This window comes from Leucoraja erinacea, chromosome 20, assembly GCF_028641065.1.
Source record: "Leucoraja erinacea ecotype New England chromosome 20, Leri_hhj_1, whole genome shotgun sequence".
Lineage (NCBI taxonomy): Eukaryota > Metazoa > Chordata > Chondrichthyes > Rajiformes > Rajidae > Leucoraja > Leucoraja erinaceus.
In genome coordinates, this window is record NC_073396.1 from 12,993,205 (window position 1) to 13,008,029 (window position 14,825).

A 14,825-nucleotide genomic window follows, 5' to 3' on the forward strand; every position below is an offset into this window, starting at 1 on the left:
GAAAAAAGGAATGACTTATGTTGATCCAAAAATTAAACGCCAACTCTAAGAATTGTAGAGGTAAATAAATATTTGTAAGTGGACCACATTTGGATTGTTTTTTTCTGGAGCATCAGAGGCTAAGAGGAAACCTGTGAGTAGTATATAGAATTGAGAGGCAAAGATACGGTAGCAGTGGTCGAGTTGCTGCCTTGCAGCGCCAGATACCTGGGTTCGATCCCGACTCCAGGTGCAGTCTGTAAGGAGTTTGTACGTTCTCCGTCTGACCCCGTAGGTTTTCTCCAGGTGCTTCAGTTTCCTCCCACACTCCAAAGACGTACAAGTTAGTAGGTTAATTGGCTTCAGTAAAATTGTAAATTGTCTCTAGTGTAGAATAGTGATCGATGGCCAGCATAGACTCGGTGGGTCGAAGGGCCTGTTTCCGCACTGTCTCTAAACTAAACTAGCAAGGCATATGACGGGAGGAAATACCAAACATACATGCAGACTGAAATATTGGGTGATCAAGGGAGAACTGAGAAAGATCGAAATAGATAGAGGGAGAGAGAGAAGCCAATAAATTACAAACTAGAAAGGGAAGAATAAGGCGGGGGGCGCATAATAAGATTGTCATTGAAAAAGTAGAAACAGAAACCAAGTCTGAGGCAAGTCAACAAAAAGGGCAGAGTCAACAATTCCAGAATTTCCCCACATAATTCTAAATGGAAATTATGCTGAAAATACTCAGCTGGTCCACTGATGTCTGAAAGACAACAGATGTGCTGACAAGTTATGAGGATACTTCACCAGAAGGACAGAAGGTTAAAACAAAGTCTAGAAAATGGCAGCAACAACAACGATAACTAGCTCAGATATTACACAATTCTAGCATTCCCTTTATTTCAGATTCATTCCATTCACAAAGCTTGCCTTCAAAATAATTGTTCTCTAACATGTACTGAATAATAAAGCACCTGCAGATTTCAACAACATGTGAATAGCACTTTGTTTTACTTACTAAACTTGAAGAAGTTAGTTATAAGAATAAAATGCTGAAACACGTTGCAGACCAAGCAGCATCTGTGGTAAGAGAAATGGGTAGCATTTTGATGGAATCCTTTGTTAAATCGGATGAAGTGGTTGTCCAACTGAAATCAAATGTTTCTCTTTCCACAGATCCTCCCTGACTGGCTGAGTGTTTCCAACATTATTTATTTATTTGTTTGTTTAAATTTCAGATTTCCAGCATCTGGCATTTTTTAATTTCAAATTAAGAGGTGTGACATGGGAGCAAAGCTGGTAAAGCCAGAACTCCTGTCACTATCTTGTGTCCAGAATACTTCACTAGAGTTACTTGTCAGAAAGATGAGCCCGTTTGAGTTGCTCATGGTCTTTTTGCCAGTGCTAGCCTTCAGAGCACCAGAATAAGTGAACTGTACTTCACGCGCTTCCCCTGTTGGGACTTTAATGCAGAGGCGGTAAATCCAGGACCACAGTTTAACCAGCAATTGTACACATTACCACCAACCACTTCAGGCTTGGACAGGGTTGGACAGGCTAGATGCAGGAAGATTGTTCCCGATGTTGGGGAAGCCCAGAACAAGGGGTCACAGTTTAAGGATCAAGGGGAAATCTTTTAGGACTGAGACGAGAAAAACATTTTTTACACAGAGAGTGGTAAATCTCTAGAATTCTCTGCCACAGAATGTAGTTGAGGCCAGTTCATTGGCTATATTTAAGAGGGAGTTAGATGTTGCCCTTGTGGCTAGAGGGATCAGGGGGTATGGAGAGAAGGCAGGTACAGGATACCGAGTTGAATGATCAGCCATGATCATATTGAATGGCGGTGCAGGCTCAAAGGGCCGAATGGCCTACTCCTGCACCTATTTTCTATGTATATGTTTCATAAGTTAAACTAGGAAAAATAGAACAAGAAATTCACAACAAACAATACTTCCATTAACGGGTTGAACTGAAGGTATGTATCAACATTTATATATTTTTCTTTTAGTCCTTGATCAATCAGCAATGACCATCTTATAAAACATACCCTGGTTCTCATCAATTCTCAAGATGTTTATGTTTAAAAAGCTGTAACTAACAGGTAGATTGATCAACCAGAGACCTTTTATCTAGAAAAGATGGGCTCGTTACGACATTGAAATAATACATTAGGTTTGACAGGGTATCTGCAGAGAAAATACTTGCAATGGAGGGAAGGGGGAAACCAAAACTAAAGGAGATAAATACAAGATAATAAATATAAATTAGTTAACAAATTCAGTAAGGAATTGAAGAGACACTTCTTTACCCAAAATGGAATTATGTTGGAATTAAATGGACATAATAAGAGGAAATAGGGACATGAGAGAAGAAAATAGAATGAAATACAGAAAGGATAACATGAAGCAGGGTAAAAGGCAGAAGGTGTGCATCATAGAACACCTGCATTAAATAGTCTATTGTAAATCCATTGATACCAAATGTCCATGTTGTTGAGAGCAAGTGGATTGCTGTGGGTTTCAGCCCGAAACGTTGCCTATCTCCTTCGCTCCATAGATGCTGCTGCACCTGCTGAGTTTCTCCAGTATTATTGTGTACCTTCGATTTTCCATGATCTGCAGTTCCTTCTTAAACAAGTGGTTTGCTGTTCTTGGTCATTGATGATCAACGCTGAAAGCTGCACGTGATCTTGGACTTGAGACTCATCTCCTAGTGTAGGATCATGCTGGGAAAACCCTATGGAGATAGAAGCCTCTCCCTTCCCTGCCTAACTCCACTCCAACTGATACCCAAATCCCTTGGATAGAGGGCTACAATCACAAAGTAGGACCATTTAGAGAGGCTGTCATGACAGCAGGTAGCTCTAACCAGTGGTATCAAATGTCTGGACATTTAACAGCTTCCCTTCTTCGATGTTCTGTCGGTTGTGAAAAATATCCATACCAATGGAGGGATACATCAAGCACAATCCCCCCCCCCCAGTACACAGGTAGGAGAAAGGCCCGTGGGCTCAATGGACGATCACTCGTTGCAGTCGTTCACAGACTTCTTCAGGCCCCAAGGACAGCATCATCTCAGCCACACCCGCTCCTTGCTGTGGAAAAAGCAAAATGTAATCAGATTCTCAAAAATGTGGGATAAACATTAAAAATTACAACTGTCTATATACTACAGGTGCACAACCTTTTATCCGAAGATCCAAATAACGAAAACCTCCGAATAGCGACATTTTTTCAGTCCTTGAAGAAAGGTCCTTGAAAACGTTCACCGAGGGCGGCCCGCAGAGGTGACAGCGGAACCTCCGGTCGGTCCTCGAAGAAAGGGGAACTAAATCCCCATTCATAAAGAGGTGAGGGTATATTGCGCGGGAGGGGTTAATAATTGACAATCTGCTGCTGCCTGCACAGTGTATCGTGAGTCTTGCGTGGGAACTTTTAACTCAGCGTGCAGGCAGCAACAGATTGTCGCTCCCTTCAGTTTCACCCCACCTACACCCCTCTGCTTCCCGGCCATGTGTGTGACCCCTTCCCTCCCCTCTCCAGCTCCCCGCTCATTGCACCGGCGCGGGGGCTTTGCACTGTCTTCAGGTTGGAGCCAGTGCCAGTCACCGGAGACGTCAGGACCAACGGGACTCCGGCCCCCAGGCCCACTGCAAGCACGGAGAACCCAGAGACCCACAGCCAGCAGCAGCCCAGCCCCGTTCCAATTCCAGAGGAACACACTCCCCGTAGGGACCGAAGCTGATGGTGTGCAAGGTGCGTCTTGGTCTTGAGGTTGCGGATGAGGGGGCGCAGCTCGGGCTGTGACGTCTCCGGCCACCCCCTGTACAGGAGCTGAGACTGGGAACTGGTGTGCTGGCCTTTATAAATCAGAGCTTGGGGTTGTTTGCAGTTGCAGAGGGAGGGGGCAAGGACGGTACAGTTCCCAGTCTCAGCTCCATTCCAGGGGGGTGACCGGAGACGTCAGGACCAACGGGGTACCGACTGCAAGCACGGAGATCCCAGAGACTCACAGGCAGCAGCAACTCTAGTCCAGCCCCGTTCCAACTCCAGAGGAACCCGGGTTGCGGATGAGGGGGCGCAGCTCGGGCTGTGGGCGAACTGCCACTTGTCGCTGTAGCGGCAAATCGGGCAGCGGATTCCTCTGGAGTTGGAGGGACAGGGAGACACAGCGGCTTTTGAGAATGGTGGGCAATCACTTCCAAAGTTCTGCCCACACAGTCAGTACACCTCTCCTACACTTGTCTCCCGCACTAAGATCATCTCGCAGAGAATGATCCCAGCCTAACCCTCCCTATTCTCTCCTATTCTGCAAGAAAAAACTACATTGAAGACTCAAACTCGCGATCGAGTAACTGCCGGGATCGAGGCGCAAACTCGCGACCTTGCGGATACGAGCCGAGCACTCTGCCACTGAGCCAGCCGTTAAAATCTACGCTAAAAATCTTCCATTCCGAAAGCCGAAAAATTCTGAATTACGAAAAGTGTCTGGTCCCAAGGCTTTCGGATAAAAGGTTGTGCACCTGTATTACTAAAACTCTCATCTCGACCACTTCCGGCCTACGTTGTAAATAAATCTTCGCAAAAACGCTACCCTATATCACTACGATTTTTCGCCACCTTACTCACAACTCTCCTCTGCTGCAAGTCAAATAAGTTTTGTTCTGATCGGTGAAATAGTACAAAAGTTATGAAGGTTTAAAAATCGCCCCTTCCGGAACCCGCTGTCAATAACGCGGCGAGGAGAATAAAAAGCTGAAGGGACGCAGTGTGATCAGAGGCTCGCGGGAGTGTCAGCTTTTTACTGTATCTCAGTACGTGTGACAATAATAAACTAAAACCTAAATGTAAGGGAATCAACCTCTGGTTCTTTGATCTCAGCAAGTAATTGATCCCTCTCCACTTGTATCACTGCGCTCCATGCTTCCTACCTGCTGCCCACTGAGAACCAGTCGCAGGAGCTTCATCATGACGCTGTATTTGGTGGTTGTGAACTGTGCCTGTAATGTCCTCAGCTCAGAGTTCAGCTCCGCCATCGTCCCATTACCCTCAGTCCAGTTTTGAAACAGGCTGAAATTCAAAGTATCAACGTTCAAAATGAATTCAATGTTAAATGAAGTTTCAGAGTGACAGAATTGTCAGGAAATAGAGGTGAGGGGAGTGAGGATGCTGAGTGGAGAGCTGGTTAATGCGAGAGATGCAAATATCAAGGGAAGCATGAATTTGGGCAGAGAGGGAGGTGCACAGGGAAGGGACAGGCACATAAGGTGTTGAATGGGGTAAAGGGGAGGTTGAGAGATAGGAGGGTAAGAGAGGAACACAGAGAGACAAAGGAAGAGCAAGATTTGAGGGGGAACAGCTCGTGGGGAAAAGAGGAATGGAAAAGGAGAGAGGAAGAGAAAAGGAGAAGGCAAGGGAAGGGCGAGGACAACAGGGCAAGGTATCCGGGGGGGGGGGGGTGAGGGCAGGGGGGAGAACCACGGAGTAACGGGATGGGAGGGGGAATCAGGGAGGAAGATACTTACCTTATCACCATGCTGCAGATCTTTTCTCCCTCCGTGGTCAGACCCTCCATCTGCTCTCGGGGTACAGGAGGCCGGATCCACAGGTAAGAGTAGGCTGGCTTCAGTAGGTCCAGCAAAGATGTGATGTGCCCCTGCCAGTGCGTAAAAAGCACATGATTATGTGGCTGTGCTTTACAGTTCATTAACCGGGGTCCTGCTGCTCCGTCTGAACCATCAGTGACAGTGCTCAAACCTCACTAGCATCAGCATGGTAATGTTGGGAAGGGTGGCACAGCGGTAGAGTTGCTGCCCTACAGCGCCAGAGTGCCGGGTTCAATCCTGACTACCTGTGGAGCGTCTGTACAGAGTTTGTACTTTCTCCCGTGTGGGTTTTCTCCGGGTGCTCTGGAATCCTCCCACACCAAATATGTACAAGTTTGTAGGTTAATTGGCTTCGGTAAGTTGTAAAATTGTCCCTGGTGTGTGTAGATTAGTGCACAGGGATCGCTGGTCGGCACGTACTTGGTGGGCCGAAGGGTCTGTTTCTGCACTGTATCTCTACAGTCTAAAGCTGATGCTGCCACTACTCAGCCTCATGGGGCAACCTATCCTGAGCCATGGCTACCGGGCCACGGACGAGGGTTGAGCCCGAGAAGGAGTGTCGATATTGCTCCTACCTTCCGGTGTTCCAGCACCCGTTCCACATAGTCCGTGCACAGGGCCTCTCCCTCCAGCAGCTTTTCCTTGTACACCTTCTCCACTCGTGCTTGCAGCTCCATCACCAGCTGTTGCCTTGAGCTGCTGTTCTCGATGCGGCGCAACAGGTGAATTCTGCCAAATGTGATGGAAAGAGCAGGGTCTGAGTGGTCACCTTCAGTCAGTGAGAGTCACATGTCCACGTCGCTGGGCTTCTTACTTAAGTACCTACTCAATCCCAGTTTAGTTTGGCGATAAGAGTACGGAAACAGGCCCTTCGACCCACCGAGTCCACGCCGACCATCGATAACCCCGTATTCTAGGATCATCCTACAATTTACAGTTTTTACCGGAGCCAATTAACCTACAAAGCTGTACGACTTTCATGAGAAGGAGGAAACCGGAGCACCCGGTCACTCTGAGAACGGACAAACTCCATAAACACAGCACCCGTAGTCAGGATCGAACCCAGGTCTCTGGTGCTGTAAGACAGCAACTCTAGTGCTGCGCCACTGTGCAGCCCCATATATTGGACGCCAATCATTTTAGCCCTGGCTGATTTTTATTGACTTCAATCCAAGGGTGCTGCGACCACTTGTGGAACCCCAGCAAATGTAACTACTTCAGGACAGACTGGGAATCGTGTTGAGATGGTCAATGTCTGAATCTCAGGAGCAAGAAACGTGATTCTCACCATTCACCACTTCATCTCACCATTAAAGCATTTCCGTGCTGAAGAATCATTCCGATAAACAGCAACTGACCCAGAGTACAAGAACTCCCCTGCACTTCCTCCAATTGTGCACTGCAATACTTGACACCCTTCTATACAGACTACTAACACCTCCAAGTAATGTCATGCCCCTCGGTACTGCTCTATGAACTTTAACAGAAGCTGAAATATTAAAAAATTATGAGTGAAAGCAGACGTGACACAAATTGAATACACTCCCAGTACTGACAGTCACGATGGTGGAGGATGGCACTAGTAGTGTTACACGTACACTGGTGTGCGTGCAGACATTTGGATACTTATGTACCTGTTGAACTCTGGCAGTTTGTCAAGGTCCAACAAGGCAGAGTGAGTTGTGATTCCAGTCAAGTCAAACTCACTCACCAACTCCTCCAGGGTTCGACCAGTACGATTGCCTACAACACATGGAGAATAAATGTAATGATAATTTTCAATTTGCTTGCATTTTGATTCCTTGTTCTCCAACTGCTCTCTGTGGCTCTGTGTACACTACCCCATCTTTGTGAGTACTCAAGAGTTGCAAGTGCTTGCCTATACAATTTATGCTGCACACTTCAGGACAATAATGTGTCAAACCTGTGATTGCAGACTCCATTCTGAAGTCTGATGCCATTCTGACAAAAATACCCACAACAGGACCAAATTACTGCAGTCCTGTATATAACACACTCCAGACACATTACAGCCTTACATACAACACATCCCAGCCCATTGGAGGTCCCAGGTGTATGCTGCACTAAATAGAACAAAGCCCGTTCCTTATCCACTGTACCTGAGAAGCCCGATCCACAGTTGGTAACAATGTCAAGTAGAGCCTCCGGCAGGTAGCCACTCTGGGAAAGGTTCTGAATGAACAGATCGCTCTGACGCTTAGACAGTTTGCTGCCATCTGTGTTCAGGAGGAGAGGAAGGTGAGCAAATATTGGCGGCTGCCAGCCAAAGGCACTGTACATCATCACATGTTTGGCAGTGGAAGTAAGCCACTCCGTTCCCCGCAGAACGTGGCTGATTTTCATGTGATGGTCGTCAACCACGTTGGCCAAGTGATAGGTCGGAAACCCGTCTGCCTTGAGGATGACGGGGTCTCCTTCCACACTGGCTGGCTCCATCCTGCTCAGTCCATACACCAGATCTTCAAAGGTCACCGTGCCCTGGTCCAGGTGGAATCTGATAACATACGGGGAACCTCGTGCCAGTCGCTTCTCGATCTGCTCGGCAGAGAGGTGTCTACAACGGTTGTCATACCTGAAAGTGGAGGGCATTCGTATTAACAAGGACTCAAGAGGTGGTGGGTCCAAGTCTCACCGCAGAGACTTGATCACATTATCCAGGACAACTTTCACAGAATGAGTTGCTGCACTGTCAGAGGATTAGTGAGGGAACATGCATTGTTTGAGAGGCATCGCTGAGAGAGCACAGCACTGTTAGAGGGCAGGTACTGAGGAAGTGTTAACTGTGATGATAGACACAAAATGCTAGAATAACTTAGTGGGTCAGGCAGCATTTCTGGAGAAAAGGAATATAGAAACATAGAAAATAGGTGCAGGAGTAGGCCATTCGGCCCTTCGAGCCTGCACCGCCATTCAATATGATCATGGCTGATGAAATATTGTCACTGTTGTAATATTGGAACAATGGCAGCTAATTTGTTCAAAGGAAGTTCCTCCAAACAGTATTGAGATAATGATAAGAATATTTGAACCTGGGTTTCTGGCGCTGTAAGGCAGCACTTTGTGTCTGACTAGGGCATACATTTATGCAGCAGGCCGTATACTAAAGAACAGAGTTCACCTTGAAGGACAGTAAGTCAAGTCAAGTTTATTCGTCACATAAACATACGAGATGTGCAGTGAAATGAAAAGTGGCAATGCTCGCGGACTTTGTGCAAAAAGACAAACAAACAACCAAACAAACTATAAACACAATCATAAACACACACATATTCTTTTACATATTAAATATTGGAAGGAAAAACGTTCAGTAAAGTTAGTCCCTGGTGAGATTTACAGTCCGAATTGCCTCTGGGAAGAAACTCCTTCTCAACCTCTCCGTTCTCCCAGCATGGCAACGGAGGCATTTGCCTGACCGTAGCAGCTGGAACAGTCAGTTGCATGGGTGGAAGGGGTCTCCCATGATTTTATTGGCTCTGGAGTTGCACCTCCTGATGTATTGTTCCTTCAGGGGGTCGAGTGAAGTTCTCATAGTGCGTTCGGCCGAACGCACTACTCTCTGCAGAGCCTTCTTGTCCTGGGCAGAGCAATTCCCAAACCAGATGGTAATATTTCTGGACAAGATGCTTTCCACAGCCGCTGCGTAGAAGCACTGGAGGATCCTCGGAGACACTCTGAATTTCCTCAATTGCCTGAGGTGGTAAAGGTGCTGCCTTCCCTTACTCACGAGTGCTGCGGCGTGTGATGTCCATGTCATATCCTCAGAGATGTGGACTCCCAGATATTTAAAACAGCTCACCCTATCCACAGGATCCCCATTTATACTCAATGGAGTGTACGTCCTCGGATGATGTGCCCTCCTAAAGTTCACGATCAGCTCTTTCGTTTTTTTGATGTTCAAGAGGAGGCTGTTATCCTGGCACCAGAATGCTAGATCAGCCACCTCCTTCCGGTAGGCCTTCTTATCGTTGTCTGATATCAGGCCCACCACCACAGTGTCATCAGCAAACTTAATTATTGAGTTGGAGCTGAACCTAGCCACACAGTCATGTGTGTGCAGGGAGTACAATAGGGGGCTGAGGACGCAACCCTGGGGCGATCCTGTGCTTAGGGTGAGGGGCTTCGATGTATTCCCTCCCATCTTGACTACCTGGGGCCTGGCGGTGAGAAAGTCCAGGACCCAGGACCCAGTAAGCACATGCACTAATATAAACTATTGCAGGCAAGCCATTGGGGGAGAAAGGAATATGCTCCAAATGGACACAGTCCCTGCAAACAGACATTTCATTACAAACTTACCTTGGTGTCTGCCTCATTCTCAGCGCTTCCTTCTTCAATATTTCCAGGCGTGACGGAGTGCAGAAGCAATAATATGCTGCATTTCTCTTCACTAGAGTTTCAGCAGCCTTCCGGTACAGATCAAGTCGCTCCGATTGCTGGTAAGGTCCACAGGAGCCACCATGACGAGGGCTTTCATCGGGGGGTATCCCTGCATAACAAGTGACATCAAGACCCGCTTCACAGACTAATGGATGTTTAGACATTAAGGAATTGAACGGAGATGGAATCCATGCAGGAAGGTGGTGCTGAGGGAATGGATGCTGAATGATCTCCCCCCTGCTTCTAATGTTCTTTGCAGTATTATTATTATGAACATTACAATTAAAGTGGGGTACATTAAGGCATCAAAAATGTTAAATTAATACTGAGGGTGTGGAAAAGAATAAACATGACAGTCTTATAACACAAGTTCAAGTGCACCACAATATAACTAAATAACAGGATTTTATATTGAGAGCAGGTCGTAAGAAACATGTAACCAATGGCCTAAGGTAGTGAAACAAAGAGTTTGTTATAACTGAGATTCTTAAGTTGGGTGTGAGAGACTGGTATAATTGAAAGATTTATGCTGAGAGAGGGAGGGTGATTGAAACCTAATACCGAGCCTAATATTGAGAGAGACTATTATACCGTACAAGCTCAGTTACATGCAATACCTGCCCACTCCAGTACGTCTTCAATGCTTTCCGTTGCTCCAGGCACAAGACGGCTCTGATCCGTGTCTTCTATACGGAGGATAAACTGGCCTCTGTGCTTTTTGGCAAATATGTAATTATACAGAGCTGTGCGGAGTCCACCCAGATGGAGGAAACCTGGGAAAGTAAGCACGAAGGAGCAGGATTTTAAAAGGATGACTACAATGATTTAACTCTGAGGGCACCCCATGTGGTGTAGGGACAACCTTGATTGTCGTGCAGAATTGGTATGGAGTCCGGAGCCCGGAGCAAACCCCTAAGTATCGATATGTAGGAAGGAACCGTAAATGCTGGTTTATTACCAAAGATAGACAAAATGCTGGAATAACAGCGTGTCAGGCAACATCTGTGGAGAACCACGCGTGAAGAAAGGTTCCAACCCAAAACGTCACCTATTCCTTTTCTCCACAGAAGCTGCTGCCTGAGTTACTCCAGCATTTTGTGGGGGTTTTTTTGTAAATGAACATCTGAAACTTCTACTTTATGCAGATTGGGCAGCACGATAGTGTATCGGTAGAGTGCCAGCCTTCCAGCGCCAGAGAGCTGGGTTTGATCCTGACTACGGGTGCTGTCTGCACTGAGTTTGTCCTTTCTCCCTGTGACCGTGTGAGTTTTCTCCGGGTACTCCAGTTTCCTTCCGTACATCACAGCCTGGTTTGGGAACAGCTCCATCCAAGACCGCAAGAAATTGCAGAGAATTGTGGACGCAGCCCAGCCCATCGCACAAACTAACCTTCCTTCCATTGACTCCATCTACACCATGTTTCCTTGGCAAGGCCACCAGCTTAATCAAGTACGATTCTCACCCAGATCACTCCTTCTCCCCTCTCCCATCAGGCATCAAGTGTGAAAACGCATACCTCCAGAATCAAAGACAGTTTCTTCCCAGCTGTTATCAGGCAACTAAACCAACAACTAGAGAGCACCCCTGAGCTACTATTTACCTGAGTGAAAATACTCGGATTATCTTTGGACTTTACTGGACTTATCTCACACTAAACATTATTCCCTTTATCATGTATCTATACACTTGGACAGCTCGATCGTAATCATGTTAACTGCTGACTTGTTAACAAGCAACAAAAGCTTTTCACTGTACCTTGGTACACGAGACAATAAACTAAACTAAAATGGGACACCTTGGTAGGCAGAGACAAGTTGGGCTAAAGGGCTTGTTTTCGTGCTGTCTGACTCTGACTCAATGCCATTTCAATTTAAGACTTGGCAGATGAGGACCACATCAATGGAACATCTTGGGTGATACAGTAAATGACTCATGGTATACATTTTATTTCAGCAGGGGTGCTCTGAAGGAATTTCAATCAGGGCTCAGCACTTAACTGGGAAGCAGTAGAGGGCACAGGGGCAAAATGAAAGCTAACATGAAAGTAGAACAATACCACATGAGAATTATCACTAGTGGGAAGAAATCCATGGTGGTAAGGGGAGCAGCTGAGGAGAATTAGGGGAGGTGGGATTGAATGGGCCATGAGGGTCAAGGAAAAGGTGAAGAGATGTATGAGGTGAGGAAGAAAGGGTGATAGACCAGGGAGATGTGGAAAAGAGGGCAGGGAGTGGAGTAGGGAAGAAGCGAGATATGAGGGTCAGGAAGAACAAAGGAGATGCAGAAAAGTGAAGGGTGGTGGGTTGAGCAGGCAAGAGGGAGGTTGGGGGAGGGAGGGAGGTTAAAGGACCAGGGAGATGCAGAAAATAGATGGTCAGTGAATAGTCTGAAGAAGGGTCTCGACCCGAAGCGTCATCCATTCCTTCTCTCCAGAGAAGCGGTCTGACCCGATGAGTTACTCCAGCGTTTGTGTCTATCTTCGGTGTATACTAGCATCTGCAATTCCTTCCTATACAGGTCAGTGAATAGAGTGGAGGAGCTGAATTCCAGGACTAATACATGGGCACAATTTAACGTGGACAAAGAGCACGATAGAGGATGGCAGATTATACATGATCTGACCCATGGTGACTGGTCATGTGACTACCCACAAACATTGATACATTGGCCGCACGTGTTACAGTTGTTACCTGTGGGGCTCGGCCCGAAGCGCACCCTCACCCCGCTCCCGGGCCCCTCTCCGCCGGAGGACAGCCCGCACAGCCCCGGTCTGCTGCCCACTGTGGGCCAGGGGATGAGGACTCGGCGGTGGAACAGCCGCCAGCGGCGACACACGGCGCCCAGCGCCATCGCCATCGCCAGCTCCTCCCGCCCGGAACTACACGCCCCTTCCGGGTCGGCACTGAGAAACAAAGATCTTATAGCTTTAAGATCTTTGCTGAGAAAGGGGCGGTACCTCGCCTCAAGCTGGGGCTGGCTGAGAAACAGTGAGAATAAAGGCTATCTCATATTTGCCTCTCATATTTCCCTTGGGCAGCTCCAGTGGTAATAATTTTAATATATCTAACTTCAAGTAACCCGGCATTTCTCCCCCTCTCCCCCACCCAAGTTGCACCAGCTTGTCAGGGTCACCCAACAAACCGCTAACCAATATACCTGGTAGACAAAAAAGCTGGAGAAACTCAGAGGGTCAGGCAGCATCTATGGAGCGAAGGAATAGGCGACGTTTCGGGTCGAGACCCGCTGAGTTTCTCCAGCTTTTTTGTCTACCTTCGATTTTTCCAGCATCAGCAGTTCTTTCTTAAACGCTTACAATGGCCTGCTTCCTTTATCATCGTTACTTTCTTTGCATATCTTTCGTTCATTGTTCTTTATCTCTCTACATCATTTTCTATATCTCTCGTTTCCCTTTCCCGCGACTTATTGTGTAGGAAGGAACTGCATATGCTGGTTTAAACAGAAGATAGACACATAAAGCTGGAGTAACTCAGCAGGACAGGCAGCATCTCTGGAGAGAAGGAATGGGTGTTTCGGGTCGAGACCCTTCTTCAGACTCGAAGTATTATTGTCTTTCTGCTGACTGGTTAACATGCAACAAAAAGCTCTTCACTGTACCTCGATACACATGACAATAAACTAAACTAAACTAGAAAGCGAGAGCGTGTGAAACGGCGTGAAATTCCAATCAAGAGTGTGATGGGGTTGAGAGAGTTTGAGAGAATGCGAGGACGCAAAAGAGAATGAGGACCAGTGAGGGAAAAAGCTAACCCCTCTTGGGGCAGGCTGCAAAACAGAGTGAGAACTTGTGAGAATGAGGGGCAGAGTGGGATCACCGAGAGACACTGAGATTGTGGGTGACAATAAAAGAGAGAAATACTGACACAGTGAGAGAGTGAGACAAACTAAGAAGGAGGCAGAGATTGTTAAAGACTAGTGGTGACTGAGAAAGGATTAGAAAGAGAGAGATTGTAAGACGACGTGGGAGAGACCAGTCAAGGGTGTGATGGGGTTGAGCAAGTGTAAGAGATGCTGGGATGCGAGAGAGGATGAGGCCGAGTGAGAGAGAAAATAAGATTAGCAGAAAAAGTGGACGAGGGTGAGAGCGTGTGGGAAAAGGGGATAAGGAGAGTGAGTAAGGAAGATTGAGAGAACTTGAGAATGAGAGAGAAAATGACTAAGGGTATCATAGAAACTTAGATAATAAGTGCAGGAAGAGGTCATTTGGCCCTTCGAGCCAGCACCGCCATTCATTGTGATCATGGCTGATCGTCCAGAATCAGTAACCCGTGCCTGCCTTCTCCCCATACCCCTTGATTCCGCTAGCCCAGAGAGCTCTATCTAACTGTTTTAAATTCATCCAGTGAATTGGCCTATACTACCTTCTGTGGCAGAGAATTCCACAAATTCACAACTATCTGGGTGAAAAAGTTTTTCCTCATCTCAGTTTTAAATGGCCTCCCCAGTTTTAAATGGCCTCCACATTCTGTGGAGGCCATTTAACCAGTGTGGTCCCTGGTTCTGGACTCCCCCCAACATTGGGAACATTTTTCCTGCATCTAGCTTGGCCAGTCCTTTTATAACTTTATACGTTTCTGTAAGATGCCCTCTCGTCCTTCTAAAGTCCAGTAAATACAAGCCGTCTGTCCAATCTTTCGTCATACGACCATCCCGCCATCCCGGGGATTAACCTTGTGAACCTACGCTACACTGCCTCAAGAGCAAGGATGTCCTCCCTCAAATTACCGTCATTCCTGCTAGGATCCGTTTGCAGCTGACCTTGGCCTGCTCCTCTCTCATACCTTCATAGCCTCCTTTGGTCAACTGCAACACTGACACTTCT

General features: G+C 47.0%; 1 protein-coding gene across 1 annotated transcript; it reads right to left on the reverse strand.

Annotated features, from left to right (window-relative positions):
- Nucleotides 1-853: 853 nt before the first annotated feature.
- On the reverse strand, nt 854-12,875 carry ears2 (glutamyl-tRNA synthetase 2, mitochondrial). The gene is made up of 9 exons (XM_055651299.1): nt 12,676-12,875; nt 10,603-10,758; nt 9,905-10,094; nt 7,708-8,180; nt 7,222-7,330; nt 6,163-6,316; nt 5,507-5,637; nt 4,913-5,051; nt 854-3,076 (listed from the first exon to the last, which is right to left on the reverse strand). The coding sequence occupies exons 1-9, from the start codon at nt 12,839-12,841 to the stop codon at nt 2,993-2,995; spliced, it is 1,602 nt and encodes a 533-aa protein (XP_055507274.1). The 5' UTR covers nt 12,842-12,875; the 3' UTR covers nt 854-2,992.
- Between the last annotated feature and the right edge of the window lie 1,950 nt (nt 12,876-14,825).